At 35.5% G+C, this 17,455-nt stretch overlaps 1 protein-coding gene across 1 annotated transcript in view; it reads left to right on the forward strand.

The window, feature by feature from the left end:
• The window catches only part of TEX11 (testis expressed 11), a 378,612-nt gene that overhangs the window by 200,526 nt on the left and 160,631 nt on the right, over positions 1-17,455 (forward strand). Inside the window, exons 13-14 of the mRNA XM_060086496.1 lie at positions 640-718; positions 16,905-17,056. Of these exons, the coding sequence (XP_059942479.1) occupies positions 640-718; positions 16,905-17,056 (231 nt within the window). The remainder of the gene's footprint in view (positions 1-639; positions 719-16,904; positions 17,057-17,455) is intronic.

Consider the following 17,455-nt stretch of genomic DNA (forward strand, 5'->3'; position numbering starts at 1 on the left):
ATAGTAGTTTATCACTACCCTACAGTGGACATTCAGTATATGTCCTTTTTATTGTTGTTACAACTTATATTGCTTTTAATATCCTGTTCATTACATTTCCCCACATTTATTTCAGATGAATTTTCAGAAGTACACTTTCTGAAGTAAAGGGAATAATAATAATAGCAACTTTCATTTACTGAATGCTTACTAAGTGCTAGGTCCTTTGCTGTGTAATTTACATACATTATCTCATGTAACTCTCTCATCAGCCCTGAGAGGTTGGTGATTTGTTCCCCACTTTACAGATGACAAAACTACGGTGCAGAAAAACTAAGTAACTTGCCTATGACCATGAAAGTGGAAAGTGGTTTCAAATATGGATCTGTCTGACTTCAGATCCCAAGCTTTTATCCACTGTGTTCTTAGCAGATAGTAGTCAAATTGCTTTTCAAAAAGTTAACTTTGCCTGTTTTACTGCACTCTCTCTAGCATTGGATATTATTGCTATATAAAAAGACTTTGGTAAATTGTTAGGCAAGACATGGTATATGGCAAACATTTAGAAAGTAGATTTTGAACAGAGGAAAATTATTGAAAATAGGTAAGGTTCCTAAAAAGTGAAACTAATGTGATTATTTCCTTTGTTCTATTTGTTAGCTGTCATGGAAATACTACATCGTGACATGTCTTTAGACTTCTGTCTGGACATTGCTAAACTGCTGATGTATCATGAAAGGTATAGAAGAAATGATTTTCTTTTCTTTAAAGACTAACATTTTTCTAAGGTTTCCATTAACATATATTGAATTATATCTATCTGTCTATATCTATCTATCTATCTCCCTCCATCTATATTCGCAGAGCACAATATTTGCCATTGTGCTAATCAAATTAGAAGATGGAACTGCTTGCTTAAATGATTTAAACCATCCATAGTCAAGTCAATTTTAAAATTTATATTAAAAATTTTTTAAATAAATAAGAAAGGTGTAAGATAGGGTTTTATAAAACAGGAGTTGACTAGGTTAACTTGTAGGCCAGTGGCATGTGGAACAGGAAGGCATGTGCAAGTGTAGTTCTGCAAATGATATACCTCTCTGGCTCTATCCTCATGGGATCATTAATGTCAAAAGGGACCTTAATGTACTTGCAGACCTCTTAGTGGTTTTCAGACTTCAGTGTTCATCACAGTTACTGGGGAATCACTTGAAAAGATGCTCAAAATTGTTAGCCATCAGGGAAATGCAAATCAAAACCACAATGAGAAACTGCTTCACACTACTAGGATGGCTGTAATCAAAACGATAGATAATAACAGAAATTGACAAGGATGTGGAAAAATTGTAACCCTCATACACTGGTGGTGGGAATGTAAAATGGTGCAGCCACTTTGGAAACAGCCTGTTAGTTCCTCAGTAAGTTAAATAGAGTTACCATATGACCCAGCAGTTCCACTCCTAAGTTAAACAGGAAACGTGTCCATACAAACACGTGCATGTGAGTGTTCATAACAGCATTATTTTAAATAATCAAATGTGGAAACAACCAAAATGTCTATCAACTGATAAAAAGATAAACAAAATGTAGTATACTCATTTGGCAATAAAAAGAAACAGAGTACTGATACATGTTATAACATGGATGAACCTTAAAAACATGCTAAGTGAAAGGAGCCAGTCACAAAGACCACATATTGTATCATTCCATTTATATGATATTTCCAGAACAGGCACATTTATAGAAGCAGATAGTAGATTTGAAGTTGCCTAGGGCTTTGAGAACTGGGCGGATATGGGGAGTAACTACTAATGGGCATAGGGTCTCTTTTTGGTATAATGAAAATGTTCTAAAATTGTATAATGGTTGCACAACTCTGGGAATATACTAAAAACCATTGAATCATATACTTTAAATGGATGAATTGTATGGTATGTGAATTATACCTCAATAAAGCTTATTAAAAAATAATCACTTGGGAATGTGGTAAAAACAGAGAGATCAGGCCCTACCTTACTCCAACAAGCCCAGACCTCTGTATTCTATATTAGTCCCCCAGGTGGTTCTGAGAACCACTGTTTTGTTTAATTTTTTAATTTTTTAAATTGAAGTATAGTTGATTTACAATATTAGTGTCAGGTGTACAACATAGTGATCCAATATTTTTATAGATTATACTCCATTTAAAGTTATTATAAAATACTGACTATATTCCCTGTGGTGTACAATATATCCTTGTAGCTTATTTATTTCATACATAGTAGTTCGTGCCTCTTAATCCCCTACCCCTGTTTGCCACTACCCACTTCCCTCTCCTCATTGGTAACCACTACTCTGTTTTCTATATGTGTGAGTCTATTTCTGTTTTGTTAACATTCATTCATTTTAGTTTTTAGATTCCACATGTAAGTGATAACATACAGTATTGGTCTTTCTATGTCTGACCTATTTCATTAAGCATAATACCCTCTAAGTCCATCTATGTTGTTGCAATGGCAAGATTTCATTCTTTTTTATGGCTGAGAAACATTCCATTTTATATATATACCACATCTTCTTTATCCATTTATCTGTTGATGGGTTGCTTCTATATCTTGGCAGTTGTAAATAATGCTGCTATGAACATTGGGATGCATGTATCTTTTCAAATTAGTGTTTTTGTTTGTTTTGAATATATACCTATGAGTGGAATTTCTGGATCATATGGTAGTTCTATTTTTAGTTTTTTGAGGAACCTCCATACTGTTTTTCACAGTGGCTGCACCAATTTACATTCCCACCAACAGTGCAGGAGGGTTCCCTTTTCTCTACATCCTCACCAACATTTGTTATTTGTGGTCTTTTTGATCATAGCCATTCCGACGGGTGTGAGGTGACATCTCAGTGTGGTTTTGATTTGCATTTCTCTGATGATTAGTGATGTTGGGCATCTTTCATGTGCCTGTTGGCCATCTGTGTGTCTTCTTTGGAAAAATGTCTGTTCAGGTCCTCTGCCCTTTTTTTAATCAGGTTGTTTGTTTTCTTGATATTGAGTTGTATGAGCTGTTGATATATTTTGCATCTTAACCCCTATTGGTCATATCATTTGCGAATATTTTCTCCTGTTCAGTAGGTTATCTTTTCATTTTGTTGATGGTTTCCTTTGCTGTGCAAGAGCTTTTACTTAATTAGGTCCCATTTGTTTATTTTTGCTTCTGTTTCCTTTGCCTTAGGAGACAGATCCAAAAAAATAACTGCTACTATTTATGTCAAAGAGTGTTCTGCCTATATTTTCTTCTAGGAGTTTTATAATTTCCAGTCTTAACGTTTAGGTCTTTAATCCATGTTGAATTTATTTTTGTATATTGTCTGAGAACATGTTCTAATTCCATTCTTTTACATGTAGCTATCCAGTTTTCCCAGCACCAGTTGTTGAAGAGACTGTCTTTTCTCCGTTGTATAGTTTTGCCTCCTTTGTTGTAGATTAATTGACCACAGTTTGCGTGGGTTTATTTCTGGGCTCTCTATTCTGTTGCATTGATCTATGTGTCTGTGTTTGTGCCAGTACCATACTGTTTTGATTACTGTAGCTTTGTAGTATAGCCTGAAGTCAGGAAGTGTGATACCTCCAACTTTATTCTTTTTTCTCAAGATTGTTTTGACTGTTTGCAGTCTTTTGTGGTTCCATATAAATTTTAGGATTTTTTGTTCCAGTTCTGTGAAAAACATCATGGGTATTTTGATAGGGATTGCATTAAATCTGTAGATTGCTTTGGGCAGTATGGACATTTTAACAATGCTCCTAGTGTTCTTATCACTTTAGGAAATTACAAGGGCTGTAGAAGCTCAGTTCTAAGAATCGGGGGCAGAGACCAACATATATTTTCTGTTATCTCATACATACTTCATAAGCTGTTAAGTTTCAACCTGATTGTTGCAGCCTATTTTTTTTCAGTTCTGATTTTTGTGAATTTTGATTCTGTCATGCAGTATATTAACTACTCCTCCCAGTTTATGTCATCCTTAGATTTCATAGGCATGCCCACCTGTCTTCATTTAATTCAGATTAGCAAACTTCTTCTTAAAGGACAAGATAGTATATATTTTAGATTTTCAGGCCACACAGTTTCTGTCACAACTCCTCAACTCTGCCATTATAGTGCAAAAGCAGCTATAGACAATATATAAACAAATGTGGGTGGCTGTGTCCCAATAAAACTATTTCCCAGTTTCTTTTATTGTGGTAAAATACACATAACTTACTATACTAATCATAAAGTGTACACTTCATTGGTAACAAGTACATTTATATTCTGCAATCATCACTACAGTCCATCTCCAGAACTCTTTTCATCTTGCAAAACTGAAACTCTTTACCCATTAAACAATAAATTCTCTGTTCCCCACTTCTCCCAGTCCTTGGCAACCACCTTTCTACTTTTCATCTCTATGAATTTGACTACTCTAGGTACATTATTTAACTGGAATCATATAGTATTTGTCTTTTTGTGACTGACTCATTTCACTTAACATAATGTCCTCAAGTTTCACCCATGTTGTAGCATGTGTCAGAATTTTGTTCCTTTTTAAGGCTTAAGAATATTCCATTGTATGTATGTACCACATTTTGCTTATCCATTTATTTACTGATGGAAGATAAAACTTCCATGTTTTAGCTATTATGACTAATGCTGCTGTGAATGTGGGTGTAAAAATATTTCTTTGAGAACATGCTTTCGATTCTTTTGGTTATATGCCCAGAAGTGGAACTGCTGGATAATGTAATTCTGTCTTTAATTTTTTGAGGAACTGTCATACTGCTTTCACAGTGGATGTACCATTGTGCATTCCCACCAACAGTACCCAAGAGTTCCAATTTCTCTACATTCTTATCAACTTTTAAAAAAAATATATTAGTAGCCATCCTAATGAGTGTGAGGTGGTGGTATCATGTAGTTTTGATTTGCATTTCCTTAATGACTAGTCATGTTGACCATCTTTTCATGTCATTTTTGGCCATTTGTGTATCTTCTTTGGAGAAATGTCTGTTTTAGTCCTCTGCCTATTTTTTAATCAAGTCGTTTGGTTTTTAATGTTGAGTTTTAGGAGTTCTCTTTGTATTCTGGATATCAATCCTTTATCATATAAATCATTTGCAAATATTTTCTTCCATTCTGTGGGTTGCCTTTTTACTCTGTTGATAGTGCCTACTGATGCAAAATTTTTCATAAAATCCAATTTGTGGTTTTTTTGTTTGTTTGTTTCCTGTTCTTTTGGTGTCATATCTAAGAAATCATTAACAAATCCAATGACATGAAGATTTCCCCCTTTGTTTTCTTCTAGGAGTTTTATAGTTTTAGGTCTTAACATTTAGGTCATGGATCCATTTTGAGTTAATTTTTGTACATGGTGTAAAGTAAGGATCCAACTTCATTCTTTTGCATGTGATACTAGTTTTCTCAGCATCACTTGTTGAGAAGACTGTCTTTTCCCCATTGAATGGTCTTGGCACTCTTGTCAAAAATCATTTGAATATATATGTGAGTTTATTTCTGTGTATTCTGTTCTCTTCCATTGCTTTTTTTTAAACTGTTATTTTGTAGTAAGTTTTGAAATCAGTTAATATGAGTTCTCCAGCTTTGTTCTTCTTTTTCAGAATCTTTTTTTTTTTTTTGCGGTACGCGGGCCTCTCACTGCTGTGGCCTCTCCCGCTGCGGAGCACAGGCTCTGGACTCGCAGGCTCAGTGGCCATGGCTCACGGGCCCAGCCGCTCTGCGGCATGTGGGATCTTCCCGGACTGGGGCACGAACCTGTGTTCCCTGCATCGGCAGGCAGACTCTCAACCACTTCGCCACCAGGGAAGCCCTCAGAATCATTTTGATTCTTCAGAGTTCCTTGAGATTGCATATGAATTTTAGGATGAATATTTCTATTTCTTCAAAAAAAATCATTGGGATTTTGATAGGGGCTTCATTTAATCTGTAGATCACTTTGGATAGTATTGGCATCTTAACAATACTGTCTTCCAATTCATGAACATGGAATTTCTTTCCATTTATTTATGTGTCCTCTAATTTTGTTTAGAAATATCTTGCAGATTTTATCAAACAAGTCCTTCACTTCCTTGGTTAAGTTAATGCTTAAGTATTTTTTATGCTATTGTATATGAGATTGTTTTCTTAATGTTCTTTTCAGATTGTTTATTGTCTGTTTATAGAAATACAACTGATTTTTGCATGTTGACTTTGTGTCCTGCTACTTCGTTGAATTCACTTATTAGTTTTAATAAGTTTTTTTGTGGACTCTTTAGGGTTTTTTACATATAAGATCATAATCATCTATGAACAAAGATAATTTTACTTCTTCCCTTCCAATTTGAATGGATGGCTTTTATTTCTTTTCCTTGCTTAATTTCTCTGGCTAGGATGTCCAATACTATGTTGAACAAAAGTGGCTAAAGCAGGCCTCCTTGCCTTGTTCCTGATCTTAGAGGAAAAAGTTTCAGCCTTTCACCATTGAGTATGATGTTCACTATGGGTTTTTCCAATATGGCTTTTTAAAAAAATTTATTTTCTTCCTTCCTTCCTTCCTTCCTTCCTTCTCTCTCTCTCTCTCTTTCTTGGCTGCATTGGGTCTTAGTTGAGGCATGCAGGATCTGCGTTGAGGCATGCGAGATCTTTTTGTTGCAGCACATGGGCACTTTGTTGTGATGTGCAGGGCTTCTCTCTAGTTGTGGGGTACAGGTTTTTCTGTCTCTAGTGCAGGCTCCAGAGCTCATGGGCTCTGTAGTTTATGGCGCGCAGGCTCTCTCGTTGAGGTGTGCAAGCTCAGTAGTTGTGGCACGTGGGCTTAGTTGACCTGTGGCATGTGGGATCTTAGTTCACTGACCAGGGGTCGAACTCGTGTCCCCTGCATTGGAAGGCGGATTCTTTACCACTGGACCACCAGGGAAGTCCCACATATGGCTTTTATTATGTTGAGGTAGTTTCCTACCCTTAGCTTGTTGAGTGTGGTTATTATCAAAGGGTGTTGAAATTTTCAGATGATTCTTCTGCATTTGTTGAGATGATCATGTGATTTTTATCTTTCATCCTGTTAATGTGGTATATAACATTTACTGATTTTTATATTTTGAACCATCTTTACATCCCAGGAATAAGTCCCACTTGGTCATGGTGTATGATCTTTTTAATATACTGTTGAATTTGGTTTGGTACAATTTTGTTGAGGACCTTTACACTATATTCATCAGTGATATTGGCCTGTTGTTTTCTTTTCTCATAGTGTCTTTTTCTGTTTTTGTATCAGGGTAATGCTGGCATCATAAAATAAGTATGGAAGTGTTCCCTCTTCAATTTTTTGGAAGAGTTTGAGAAGAATTGCCATTAATTCTTCTTTAAATATTTGGTAGAATTTATGAGTGAAGCCATCAGATCCTGGGCTTTTCTGTGTTAGAAGGTGTTTGATTACTGCTTCAATCTCTTTACTAGTTATATGTCTGTCAGGTTTTCTGTTTCTTCATGATTCAGGCTTGGTACATGATATATTTCTAGGAATTCATGCACTTATTTCTTCTAGGTTATCTAATTTATTAGTGTATATGTTTTAGTAGTAGTCTTTTATAATCCTTTTGATTTCTGTGGCATCAGTCCTAATGTCTCCTCTTTCATCTCTGATTTTATTTATTTGAGTCTTCTCGCTTTTTTTCTTAGTTAACTATCTAGCTAAAGGTTTGTCAGTTTTATCATTTTAAAAAACCAACTCTTAGTTTCATTGAGTATTTTATTGTTTTTTTCTGGCCTCTATTTCATTTATTTCTGCTCTAATTTTATTATTTCCTCCCTTCTGCTAGCTTTTGGTTTAGTTCTTCTCCTAATTCCTTAAGTTCTAAAGTTAGGTTGTTGATTTGAGACTTTTCTTGTTTTAATGTAAGCTTTTATAGTTATAAATTTCTCCCATAGCACTGCTTTTTCTGTGTCCCTTAGGTTTTGGTATGTTGTATTTTCATTTTTATTCTTCCTTAAGTATTTTCTAATCTCCCTTGTAATTTCTTCTTTGATTCATTGGTTGCTTAAGGCTTGTTTAATTTCTGCAGATTCTGAATTTTCCAGACTTCAAGACTGAGAAACTTATCCCCCCAATACTACATTCAAAAGGAATTTATCACATAAGAGTGAGTTTGCAAATAAGTGGACCTATGACCTGGGTATGACCACAGATGTGTTGCATAAGGATGCATTAATTGCCAACATTTAACAATTTCACATAAAAATTTGGATTTTTGAGTTCTCTTGAAAAAATTGAAAAAAATCTGGAAACACATGGTCAATATTCCCACTAAGCAATAATCAGTTGGAACCAAGTGGCAGTTGTTACCTTCAGACGTGGCACATGTATTCTCCAGTTTGACATAGTCCCCACAATGCCTTATTTTCTCCCATATCCTGTGTGTCAAGTTGTCATTTATCATCTTCTTTGTGTCATTATTCTTATAGCAGATATAAGAGGAAAATAAATGTTCATGGCATCCACATCTCTATCAAAAGTGAGGGAATGAAAGCTAGACTGAAAGGAAAAAAATATATTCCTGTGTTTAATATGCAAAGAAGTGTGTTGGTATCAAATAAGTACAACTTAATAGCTCATTATGAAATGAAATAAAGTAGAAACTGTGGCTAGTATACACAAAAGCAATGTAATGAAAACTTATCAAATTCAACAACAGGACTGAAATTTCAACCAGGTTTATTTTGGAAAGTTAATAAAATAAGCTATCCTGTTGTGAAATGCAGTTATATAGTTGTTTTTTTGTTGTTTTTTTTTTGTTTTGTTTTGTTTTTTTGCGGTACGTGGGCCTGTCACTGTTGTGGCCTCTCCCATTGTGGAGCACAGGCTCCGGACACGCAGGCTCAGCGGCCATGGCTCACGGGCCCAGCCGCTCCACGGCATGTGGGATCTTCCCAGACCGGGGCACGAACCCGTGTCCCCTGCATTGGCAGGCGGACTCTCAACCACTGCGCCACCAGGGAAGCCCTATATAGTTTTAAATTAAGGAAAACAATTGCCCAGGCGTTAAACACTTTTAAAGATGACAAGTTACAAAAGTGCATCTACTGAGTGAGTCATAAAATGTATTCTTAAGTTTCAAGTGTAAATCTAACCAGAAATGCTGCTGTTTGGCATGTTGAAGGTATGACTGATAATTTATTAGATAGGTTGCTTTAAAAGAGTTATTTGTGGTGTTTCTGTTGCATGGACATATGTAATACTGCACAGTAAAGCATATTTACTTGTGGTGTCAATGAAAATTTTGATAAGACGGAACTTTTGAACATAGTACCTGTGTCGTATAAGTTTAATGTAGATTGATGAAAACAATTTGTGTGTGACTACAGGATATATTTCTGCAGTGGTTAGTTATTAGGATAAATCTTGATTTGGAAGTTAAATCCAAGGTGGAAGTATTTTTTCAGAATATAAGACAAGTCTATTAATTGTATAATTTACCAGGAAACACTGTGCTAAAAAGCTAAAAATGAAACATGTGGATGTAGTAATAACACATGTATACTGGATATTCTTCTGTGGCTTCAACAGAGATGATTGCTTTGCTGGGTGAATTCGATGCACAGTAGAGTAGTTGCCTCTACTTCTTGGAGCTTAAGGGGCTTAGTTGGATGTGGTGCTGTCACATGTTGGGTTACCCTAGAAGCGGATTTTAAAGATGGAGATTAGTGTACAGATAATTTGTTAAGGGGTGGTCTCAGGATCAACACCTATGAGGGAAAGGAAAGGAGGCAGGACTAGGTAAAGGGAGAAGTTGGGCTGATGTAAAGTCACCATAAGGCTTCAGCTTTCTCCCATGGGATGCTCTGAAGCTGGAATGGCCATTCAGAATTGTCCTCAGTTAGGGTGAGAAAACCAGATCTAGCCCAGTGTTTACTAGTCATTGGATGCCAGCTGCCTTGGGAAGGGAGCATAACCTTGGATGAGGTAGCTCTCTTCAGCCTAGGTAATTCCTAAAGAGCAACCTGGAAATAAATATTTTAGTGTTGAAGGGAAAATCTGGGTGATGCAACACAGCATCCATGACAGGTGCTAAAGAGATCTTTTTGAACTGTTGAAATAATTAAACTTACTCGCGTCATCTATGGGAAAAACCTCTGCCTCAGCTCAAAGACTTGACCTTTGTGGTGAATATGACAACTCATGTAAACACTCTGAACGTCTCTACAAATGCAGTAAGTAAATGAATGTAAATTTAAATTCACATGTTCTTAGTGAAGTCGTTTCTTTGGGAAACTCATTTGGCAGGGACTAATCTGACTCACTTTTCTCTGCTGAAATTGATTTCCAAAGATGGAAGTGATTACCTGAACTACATACTCAAAGTTTTAGACTTGAAGATTGAATTCTTAAGAATACGTTTTCTGATTTCCAACATTATAATAGTGAAAAATATTGTTTATTTTGCCTTTCTTAATTAATATTACTAATGTGAATAAAGAACTACAAATTGACCTGCACTATAGTGTGGTACTAAATTCTAATTAGACAAATATGGAATATCAGATGTAGTAGACATTTACTGCTTTTGGTCAGTCATCACTCATTCATCTACTTTCTTATTGATAACATTATCCAAATTTCCATTTAGGTATCTACTTCTTCCCTATCAGTATGTGTGGACACTGACATATTGGTGTAGAAGAAAAAGTTTCAGTTTTCTATTTCCAAATCAAGAAGATAATCAATTTCAAAAGGAAGATTTGATAAATTAAGTGTTTATATTTTTAGATTTCAAATTTAAAATACAGCTTCTATTTTTTTACAGGTTTGTACTATGTTAGCATGCTTGTACAATCATTCAGTTAATAATAAAGCTTGATTACATACCTGGCAGTCTTTTTTTAACATCTTTATTGGAATATAATTGCTTTACAATGGTGTGTTAGTTTCTGCTGTATAACAAAGTGAATCAGCTATATGTATACATACATCTCCATATCTCCTCCCTCTTGCATCTCCCTCCCACCGTACCTATCCCACTCCTCTAGGCGGGCACAAAGCACTGAGCTGATCTCCCTGTACTATGCGGCTATTTCCCACTAGCTATCTGTTTTACATTATGTAGTCTATATATGTCCATGCCAATCTCTCACTTCATCCCAGCTTCCCCTTCCCCTCCCCATGTCCTCAAGTCCATTCTCTACATCTGCATCTTTATTCCTTTCCCGCCACTAGGTTCTTCAAAACCATGTTTGTTTGTTTTTTTAGATTCCATATATATGTGTTAAAATACGGTATTTGTTTTTCTCTTTCTGACTTACTTCAATCTGTATGACACACTCTGGGTCTATCCACCTCAATACAAATAACTCAATTTTGTTTCTTTTTATGGCTGAGTAATATTCCATTGTATATATGTACCACATCTTCTTTATCCATTTATCTGTCAGTGGACAATAAGGTTGCTTCCATGTCTTGGCTGTTGTAAATAGTGCTGCAGTGAACATTGCGGTACATGACTCTTTTTTTTTTTTTTGCGGTACGCAGGCCTCTCACTGCTGTGGTCTCTCCCGTTGCGGAGCACAGGCTCCGGACGCGCAGGCTCAGCAGCCATGGCTCACGGGCCCAGCTGCTCCGCGGCACGTGGGATCCTCCCAGACCGGGGCACGAACCCGTGTCCCCTGCATCGGCAGGCGGACTCTCAACCATTGTGCCACCAGGGAAGCCCCACATGACTCTTTTTGAATTATGGTTTTCTCAGGTTATATGCCCAGGAGTGGGATTGCTGGATCATATGGTAGCTCTGTTTTCCATTTTTTAAGGATCCTCCATACTGTTCTCCATAGTGGCTGTACCAGTTTACATTCCCACCAACAGTGTAGGAGGGTTCCCTTTTAGGCACATCCTCTCCAGCATTTATTACTTGTAGACTTTTTGATGATGGCCATTTTGACTGGTGTGAGGTGATACCTCACTGTAGTTTTGATTTTCATTTCTCTAATAATTAGTGATGTTGAGCATCTTTTCATGTGGTTTTTAGCCATCTGTATGTTTTCCTTGGAGAAATGTCTATTTAGATCTTCCACCCATTTTTTGATTGGGTAGTTTGTTTTTCTGATATTGAGCTGTGTGAGCTGTCTGTATATTTTGGAGATTAATCCCTTGTCAGTTGTTTTGTTTTCAAATATTTTCTCCCATTCTGAGGGTTGTCTTTTTGTTTTGTTCATGGTTTCCTTTGCTGTGCAAAACCTTTTAAGTTTAGTAAGATCACATTTGTTTATTTTTGTTTTTATTTTCATTCCTCTAGGAGGTGGATCAAAAAAGATCCTGCTACTATTTATGTCAAAGAGTCTTCTGCCTATGTTTTCCTCTAAGAGTTTTATAGTATCCAGCCTTACATTTAGGTCTTTAATCCATTTTGATTTTATTTTTGTGTACAGTGTTAGCATGTGTTCTAATTTCATTCTTTTACATATAGCTGCCCAGTTTTTACAGCACCACTTATTGGAGAGACTGTCTTTTCTCCATTGTATATTCTTACCTCCTTTGTCATAGATTTGGTGACCATAAGTGCATGGATTTATCTCTGGACTTTTATCCTGTTCCATTCATCTATATTTCTGTTTTTGTGCCAGTACCATACTGTCCTGATTACTGTAGCTTTGTAGTATAGTCTGAAGTCAGGGAGCCTGCTTCCTCCAGCTCCGTTTTTCTTTCTCAAGATTGCTTCGGCTCTTTGGGGTCTTTTGTGTTTCCAACAAATTGTGAAATTTTTTGTTCTTGTTCTGTGAAAAATGCCATTGGTAGTTCGATAGGGATTGTATTGAATCTGTAGATTGCTTTGGGTAGTAGAGTCATTTTCACAGTGTTGATTCTTCCAATCCAAGAACATGGTATATCTCTCCATCTGTGTCACCTTGATTTCTTTCATCAGTATCTTGTAGTTTTCTGAGTACAGGTCTTTTGCCTCTTTAAGTAGGTTTATTCTTTTTGTTGCAGTGGTAAATGGGATTGTTTCCTTAATCTATCTTTCTGATCTTTCACTGTTAGTGTATAGGAGTGCAAGAGATTTCTGTGTATTAGTTTTCTATTGTGAAACTTTACCAAATTCATTGATGAACTCTAGTAGTTTTCTAGTAGCATCTTTAGGATTTTTCTATGTATAGTATCATGTCATCTGCAAACAGTGACAGTTTTACTTCTTTTCCAGTTTGGATTCCTTTTATTTCTTCTTCTTCTCTGATAGGCATGGCTAGGACTTCCAAAACTATGTTCAATACAAGTGGCGAGAGTGGACCTCCTTGTCTTGTTACTGATCCTAGAGGAAATGCTTTCACCTTTTTACCATTGAGTATTGTGTTAGCTGTACGTTTGTCATATATGGCCTTTATTATGTTGAGGTAGTTTCCCTCTAAGCCCACTTTCTGGACAGCACTATGAGATTAGAAATCAGTTACAGGAAAAAAAGACTGTAAAAAACCACAAACCCATGGAGGCTAGCAATATGTTGTTACGTATTCAATGGCTCACTGAAGAAAGAAATCAAAATCAAAAAATACCTAGAGACAAACACAGCAATCCAAAACCTATGGGACACTGCAAAAGCAGTTCTAAGAGAGAAGTTTATAGCAATACAATCTTACTTCAAGAAACAAGAAAAATCTCAAATAAACCACCTATCCTCACACCTAAAGCAACCAGAGAAAGAAGACAAATAAAACCCATAGTTAGTAGAAGGAAAGAAATCATAAAAATCACAGCAGAAATAAATGAAATGGAGATGAAGACAATAGCAGCAAAGATCAATGAAACTGAAAGCTGGTTTTTTGAGAAGATGAACAAAATTTATAAACCTTTAGCCGGACTCATCAAGAAAAAGAGGGAGAGGAATTAAATCAATAAAATTAGAGACGAGAAAGGAAGTGTTATATCAGATACCACAGAAATACAAAGGATCATGAGAGATTACTACAAGCAACTATATGCCAGTAAAATGGACAACCAGAAGAAATGGACAAATTCTTAGAAAGATACAACCTTCCAGGTCTGAGCCAGGAAGAAATAGAAAATATGAACAGACCAGTCAGAAGTACTGAAATTGAAACTGTGATTAAAAGTCTTACAACCAACAAAAGTCCAAGACCAGATGGCTTCACAGGTGAAGTCTGTGAGACATTAATAGAAGAGTTAACACCTACTCTTCTGAAACTCTTCCAAAAATTTGCAGAGGAAGGAACACTCCCAAGCTCATTTTATGAGGCCACCATCACCCTGATACCAAAATGAGACAGAGATATCCCCCAAAAAGGAAATTACAGGCCAGTATCACTGATGAACAGAGACGCTAAAATCCTCAACAAAATACTAGCAAACTGAATCCAACAACACATTAAAAGGATCATGCACCTTGATCAAGTGGGATTTATCTCAGGGATGCAAGGATTCTTCAGTATATGCAAATGAATCAGTGTGATACACCACATTAACAAATTGAAGAATAAAAACCATATGATCATTTCAATAGATGCAGAAAAGCTCAACACCGATTTATGATATTTTCATTTTTTAATTAAAATTTTTTTGAAGTTTTAAATTGTGGTAAAATACACAAAACATGAAACATATCATGTTAACTATTTTTAAGTGTACAGTTCATCAGTGTTAAGTACATTCACATTGTTAAGTTTGTTACAATTAACATTCATAGTGTTAAGTACATTAACCAAACTCCAGAGCTCTTTTCGTCTTGCACATTTAAAACTTTGTACCCATTAAGCAGCAAGTCCCTATTCTCCCCTTTCCCAGTCCCTGGCATACACCATTCTACTTTCCGTCTCTATGAATTTGACTACTGTAAGTACCTCATATTAGTGAAATCATACACTAGTTTTCCTTTTGTTACTATTGTATTTCATTTAGCATAGTGTCCTCAAGGTTCATCCGTGTTGTAGCATGTGTCAGAATTTCCTCCTTTTGAAAGGCTGAATAACATTCCACTGTGTGTATATACTTCATTTTGTTTATCCATTCATCCGTCGATGGAGACTTGTATTACTTGCACCTTTTGGATATCGTGAATAATACTGCTATGCAAGTGGGTGTAAAAATATTTCTTTGAGACCCTGCATTCAGTTATTTTGGGTTTATACCCAGAAGTAGAATTAGTAGATCATATGGAAATTCTGTTTTTAATTTTTTAAAGGAATCACCATACTGTTTTCCATAGTGGTTGCACCATTTTACATTCCCAGCAACAGTGCACAGGTCTCCAGTATTCCCATATTCTTGCCAACACTTGTTATTTTTTGTTTTTGTGACAGTGGCCATTCTAATGGGTGTGAGGTGTATCTCATTGTGGCTTTGATTTGCATTTCCCTAATGATTAGTGATGTCAAGTATTTCATGTGATTTTTGCCACTTGTATATCTTCTTTGGAAAAATGTCTATTCAAGCCCTTTGCCCATTTTTAAGTCAGTTGATTTTTTGTTGTTGAGTTTTAGGAGTTCTTTATATATATGGATATTAACTGTGTATCTTACGTATGATTTGCAAATATTTTCTCCCATTTCATAGGTTGCCTTTTCAACTCTGTTGATTGTGTTCTTTGATACACAAAATTTAAAAGTTTTGATGTAGTCCAGTTTATTTTTACTTTTGTTACTTGTGCTTTTGGTGTTATATCAAAGAAATCATTGCCAAATCCAGTGTTGTAAAGATTTTTCCCTTATATTTTCTTCTAAAAGTTTTATATTTTAGCTCTTCCATTTAGGTCTTTGATCCGTTTGGAGTTCATTTTTGTATATGGTGTAAGGTAAAGGTCCAATTTCATTCTTTTGCTTATGGATATCCTGTTGTCCCTGCACCGTTTATTGACAAGATGGTTTTTTTTCCTCCATGGAATGCTCTTGGCACCTTTGTCGAAAATCATTTGACCATATATGTGAGAATTTATTTCTAGACTCTATTCTATTCCATTGGTGTATTTGTGTCTTTATGCCAGTACCACATTATTTTGATTATTGAATCTTTGTAGTAAATTTTGAAGTCATGAAGTATGAGTCCTCCAGCTTTGTTCTTCTGTTTCAGGATTGTTTTGGCTTTTCTGGGTACCTTGATATTCTGTTTGATTTTTAGGATGGAGTTTTTCATTTCTGCAAAAAATGTCAGTGGGATTTTCATAGGGATTGCATTACATCTGTAGATCACTTTGGGAGTATTACCATCTAAACAATATTAAGTCTTCCAATCCATGAACTGTTTGCATTTAAAATAATCATTATCTACTGGTCTATTATTTGTGTAATAAGCATAAATAAATTTTTAAAGGAATTGTTGGCAGAGGGAATTGGTAAATTTCTTTTTCTTCTTTCAGTTTTATTGAGATATAATTGACATTCAGCACTGTATAAGTTTCAGCTATACAGCATAATGACTTGAGATGGTGGTCAAAAGGTAGAAACTTCCAGTTATAAGATAAATAAATACTGGGGATGTAATGTACATGATGACTATAGTAAACAGTGCTGTATGGTATATTTGAAAGTTGCTAAGAAAGTATATCATAAAAGTTCTCATGAACAGGGACTGGTAAATTTGTAATGTCAGTTCATGTATCTTCACTTTATGGATCTCATGTTCCAATATTTATAAACTGACATAAGTTTTGGAGAAAAAGAACCAATTAGATATTAGTAGAGAAATGATTATCTGACTCTATGTGTTCATAAAAAGAAAATGTTTGTGGCTTGATAAATTAAACAAATTAAATTAAATTGTTTATTGTTGACCAATAGGCTTATTTAGACATTTAATGATATTAACTAAGTTCAGATATAGTTTTATCTTGTCTGTTTTGCTCATACTCAAACAGACTTTCGCCTTGTTAATTAAAAATGTTATTTTATTCACACCACTTAAAATTGTGTCTCATTGAACAGACAATCGCTTGGGTTTCATTTCCTGAAGATTATCTGTGAACATTTTAAGTCATCAGAAAATATTGGTAAAGCTCTACTGCTCCATTTTGACATGCTTTTACAAAGGAAGGAAGAATTGCTTGCCAAGGAGAAGATTGAAGAAATCATTATAGGTCAGTAGGATTTCTACAGGTGTTTTAGAAAGGTGTTAATACGCATGTAGTTCTAAGATGGAGGTCAGAAAAGTAGCAGAATCCTCAGGTCAACAGATATTTTCCTTTTTCTCACTTCCTTTTTTTTCTCCTTAATACCCTTTGACTATAACAACTCACCTATCCAGATTCCACATATTTGGCAAGCTAGAATGAAAGCTAAACAAAGATAACAAAACATCAACAAAAACAGACAGACCTCTGAGCTTAAACCTCATGTGTAATGGAAAATTGTGAGATTATAAGCCTAATTTCATGTTTCAGTTTGATCTCAAATTAGCTGTGTACCTTCAGGCAAGTCAGTAATAACTCTGGATCTTGGCTTTTTCCAGCTATAAAATGAAGGTCGTGAATTACATT

Source organism: Mesoplodon densirostris, chromosome X (genome assembly GCF_025265405.1).
Source record: "Mesoplodon densirostris isolate mMesDen1 chromosome X, mMesDen1 primary haplotype, whole genome shotgun sequence".
Classification (NCBI taxonomy): Eukaryota; Metazoa; Chordata; class Mammalia; order Artiodactyla; family Ziphiidae; genus Mesoplodon; species Mesoplodon densirostris.